A 4984-nucleotide genomic window follows, 5' to 3' on the forward strand; every position below is an offset into this window, starting at 1 on the left:
AGCTATATATCGAAAAATTGATCTGTTTTCTATCTATTTCTTGCCGATCATGAGCCCCTAGCCCTGTCACAAGGGCCTTTGACATGCCCCTATTTGAGCAACATAATTCTTTAAGATTTTAACTACTATGAATGTGCTGTAGCTTGATAAAAAGCAAGGTTACTTTCACCTAAAAAGAAAATTCTGAAAAAAATCTAAATATATATATTTTTTAAGTCAAAATCTATATTCTTTTAAATGTAAATGGACTCGATTTTCAAGATGGCAACAGCCGACCTTAAATTGATTGGATCGTACAATTGGATAGAGTTTCAAATAGGCTTAAAGTTTCATTATTGTCCCACTAATTAGAACGATACCCTCGGTCAATTATAGTGAGCGGATTACTTACCAGTGAATCTATATTATGTTTCTAGAATTCTTGTGGTCCATGGGTTCAATATTTACGACAATGTTGTTGTTTTTTAGCTTTTATTTAGTAGGGATTAGAATTAAATTTTTAGTAAATTTTGATAAAAAAATTTTAAAATGTGTGCTTAAAAGTTGTAAGACTTGTGAAATATGTGGCTGAAATTAATTGTTTGACTTCAATTTAGATTAAAATCTAATTTAAATCAATACTAAACAAACTTTTTTTTTTTTTTTTTTCATGCAATCACGTAGTTGGAATCAAAATATTCAACAAAGGCGTGCCCCCAAATCCGTCTTACTGACCTGAACGTACAATAAATAAAATGACAATGTGTCAAAATAAAGATTGTCAAAGACTCAAAGTGCTGTAATTGGCTAATTGCTTATTTTCTTGAAAGAATATCTGCTGATTCAAACGACTTTTTTAGACCAATCTACCGACCGTTTGCAATTATTGAGAGGCATACGTGGTATCGAAAAGATTAGAGGGTTGTTTGGGCCCGATTTTTTCACCCAAAAAATTGATTTTTTGACCGTTATTTAACTATTCTAGCCGTCATATTTGACTTCTTCTCTCACAGGTGGACCCCACTTTTCTCCTAACGGTCAAAAAATCAATTCTCAAAATCACTCCCAAACAGCCTCTAGTTGTGAATTTCAAATGTGATGTGTACGTTTAAATTGTGTGACTTAGCAACTAAGTTTAAATTTAATGTCAGTCTCTAATCCTAAAAAAGTAATTAACTATATCTCCGACCTCTATTCCGTTCAAGAAAAGTTGAAAAATCTGTCGTTGAAACTGAAAAATTCCGAATCCATCCATTGAGACTAGTGGCACAACACTAATGCCTTGTCATGTCAATATTATAGAAACCTGATGCAATGTGTCCATCGAGTCTAATTAATGTGGAGAGGTGTTTGGTTTTCATTACAAGTAGTTGAAATTATAATATGATATATATTAACGATGAATAAGGGGTTAGTAATTGTGAGTCATATCAAATGTGGTTAATTAAAATTAAAGTTTGACTTCGACCTTTAAATTATAGAGAGATTAACTTGTTCCTCGTTTATAAGTACTCAAGAACTAACTTGTGATTCGACTAATAGGTTGGAGACCAAGAAAATTTTGCTCTTATTTATATATTACTTTCTACAAGGCTTATTATTTTAAAAATACTAATAATTTGGCAAATTGAAAAACAATTAAAATAACAAAACTTGACTGCAAGCTCAGTTCTCAGAAGTTAAATAAAGTCGGTATTGCCATTGAAAATAAAATAAAGAGAAAAGTTGATGAAGATTCTTTTTGGTCCATAAAAAATGAAAAAAAGTCTTAAGCCCCTGTTTGGTGGAATTAAAATTAGATATTTAATAAATTTTGATAAAATATTTTAAAATATGTGGTCAAAAAATTATGAAACCCTAAAAATATGCAGTTAATATTGATTGTTTGATTTTAATATAGATTAAAATTTGATTTAAATCTATATCAAATAGGAAAGACCTTTCTTTTCCAAAAATATCCATATTATTGGACGACCCATTACAACCTTTAATGGGGGAGTCAACCAACCAACTTCTTTTGACAAAAATTTCTGACTTTAAAGTAAAATTTCTTGGATAAAATCCAATAATTTTGTCCACAACAGTAATAAAAAAAAGATTACTAATAATTTATTTGGCAATAAAAAATAACTTTTTAACTTAAGCCCTCATTTGAACTTCTTTAAAATTATATGTTGGAAAAGAATATATTTCGAAATAATAATTTTTCGCAAGAAGGTTATTAAAAAAATTTATTTTACGTATAATATTATTTTAAAGAATAATTTGCAATTGAAAAGGTAAGACAAAAATATATTCAATAAATTGGAGAAAGTCAACCAATCATCCCCCGTCAACACCGTATTTGTCCGTTCAATGTCAAGATTTTTTTCTCCAACAACTTCAATCACATCGCCACCCCCTTCGTCAGCCTATTACGTCACTAACCTTTCAAGTCCAGCGCTTTCAGTACTTTTCTAAATTGTTACTTATTATAGTAATAAATTTTCTTAAAACATTATCCATTCATATCGTGGGTCACTTGCTTTTCACGTGTCATGTTATATTACTTTTTCTATTTCAATTTCCTTGCACCCTAAATCTAATCGAAAATCCCATGGACTTATATTTCAACTTAAAAAATAAAAATGAATGACAAAATAAAATCACAAGATTCAATGTCACTAAGACCAGTAATGATATCTAATGAATAGCATTACTCATTACTCGTACGAATGAGGAAAGAAGGCCTAAAAAACCTCGACTTTATTTTAAAGCCTGTTTGGGAGTGATTTTAAGAATTTATTTTTTGACCGTTAAGAGAAAAGTGGTATCTATCTGTGAGGGAAGAGTCAAATATGACGGCTAAAATAGTAAAATAACGGTCAAAAAATCAATTTTTTGGAGGGAAAAAATCACTTCCAAACAAGCTCTTAAAAATAATGATAATAATAATAATAATAATAATAATAATAATAATAATAAATCCTGTCTCATAGTCTAAGTTACAGAGGCCATATCCATTGGACCATTGCCATACAAAGGAGCATCGAAAACCATTGAGAGCCATCAAACAGCATATTTTTACCAGAGAACCTTCAACCAATCAACCACAGATGTCAAAATACTTAGAAAGCTGATCAAATTATACAACAACATTCTATGGCCATTATTTTAACCATGTGAACCAAAAATGAAATTTCAAGCTTAGATATTCTCACACGGTTTTGCAGCATAGAAAGTCGGCTATAACGCTGAAGCAGATTTCCGGGTTCTGAGGCCAAACAAATTTTGAAATATCATAGATGCATCAGGAGAAAGATTCATGGGCCGAGGTGCCATAAATTTGACAATCTTTTCATGAACATGATACCTATATGATCAAACCCAAGGAATTTAGACAATTGTAAAAATGCATTTTGGTATGTGTCAAGTATAAACTAAATAATGAAACCGTTGGCAACTTACCGGATCTTGCGACTCTTTGAGGCACGCCGGTTGACGATTTTTCGTTTCTTTGTTTGCAATTTTTTCATAGCATAAAAAGCAATCTCTGTCACCAATCAAGATCAGAACATTTAAGTTGTTATTGACTCATCAATTCTTTCTATACAGCCTGTGGCCACTTGTAAATATCCATAAAAGCTCCATGGACAATTGCATAGGACCATAAATTTAGAAGACTCAGACCAAGTTTAGTTCTGCTTAAAATCAACTTTGAAAATTATGTTTGACAAAATACTAAGAAAGTACAGAACCAAACATGCTCTCATGAAAGGAAAGTGGCCTGGGGAATTTCGATAGCTGAAAATTTGACATTACAGTTGTCTTCATATCCTTGGAAGTATTTTAGTGCCAGATGAATTTGAGCTACTGTTTGGGAGAGATTCAATAGCCTTTTCAAGTTGATGGAATACATGGGCAACAAGTGGAATTTAAAATACATAGTAAGCTAAGATGAAATTAGATCAACCCCCTTTTACTGGTGATGTGCCCTTTAAAAAAGACCATGCTAGAGGTGCACATCAATTGATGGACATATCAGAAAAGGTAAAATCTCAATATTGAAATTAAGGGTGTCTAATCCCCAGGAGAAAAAAAAACACAATAAAAACCTAATGAAGTTCATAAAAAAAAAAAAAAAGAAAAGAAAAAAAAAAAAAAAGAAAAGGGGAAGATCCAAGAGCATAAAATCGGGGGAGTCTTTAGGTGTCTCAGCAAATTTCTTAGCCTGGTTAATTGTGATAGAAAGATCTAGTTAAAATTTAAGATTCAAGTTAGATTAAGAGACTAAAGGGCTTGATTCTAATAAAATAAAAAACAAAAAACAAAAGTAAAAATAAAAATTGTTCTAAATAAATTATGACTTTCTCATCTCTTAAATCTAATATTTTAAATTTATATTTAGAGGGAATTTAAAACCCCAGCCTCATGACTAAACATTGGTACATGATTATTGATTTTGTAGTTCAGATGTGGCTTATCTTTCTATTCAAATTTTCCTATTCTTGATTTTTTTGGTGCTTTTAATTCTTTGTGCTATTTTGGACTAATATTTTATGTGGCTGTTGATTATTTTGAACAATTTATGATCGTTTGCATTGACATCACATCAAATTTCAATCCCCGTCATTTTTGTTTTTTAATTCTTATGATTTATTTCAGGTTGGTATCAGTTTTTTCTTTTTCTTTTTTATTGCCAAGATTTTAAACTTAGCATAGTGAGAAGAATTCGGAGATTTCTTTAAATACCAAAACACGATGAGTTTTCCTGATCCTGCACAACAACCACCACTTCCTCCATTTCTTCCTCTACCTTTTGCCGGTGGAGATGTTGATAGGTTTTGGCCTACACCTCCTATGAATGGAGCTGTTTCTCAATTTGAGCATCCCCCTCCCTTCAAGAGACTAATGAACCTTGAAAACAACCCATCAAATTTTGCACCCTTTGCACAAATGAAATCCCATGATGACATTATTAAATCCTCGGAGACTAAAGGAACGGGCCATATATTTTACAAGACTC

The 4984-nt window shown here is 31.3% G+C and overlaps 1 protein-coding gene across 1 annotated transcript in view; it reads right to left on the minus strand.

The window, feature by feature from the left end:
- Positions 1–2931: 2931 nt before the first annotated feature.
- LOC111366754 (protein AATF) overlaps positions 2932–4984 on the minus strand; it is a 7491-nt gene continuing 5438 nt past the window's right edge. The window contains exons 6-7 of the mRNA XM_022987453.1: positions 3427–3521; positions 2932–3331 (exon numbers count right to left, since the gene is read on the minus strand). Coding sequence (XP_022843221.1) covers positions 3205–3331; positions 3427–3521 — 222 coding nt within the window. The 3' untranslated portion in view covers positions 2932–3204. The remainder of the gene's footprint in view (positions 3332–3426; positions 3522–4984) is intronic.

This window comes from Olea europaea, chromosome 18, assembly GCF_002742605.1.
Source record: "Olea europaea var. sylvestris chromosome 18, O_europaea_v1, whole genome shotgun sequence".
Taxonomy (NCBI): Eukaryota; Viridiplantae; Streptophyta; class Magnoliopsida; order Lamiales; family Oleaceae; genus Olea; species Olea europaea.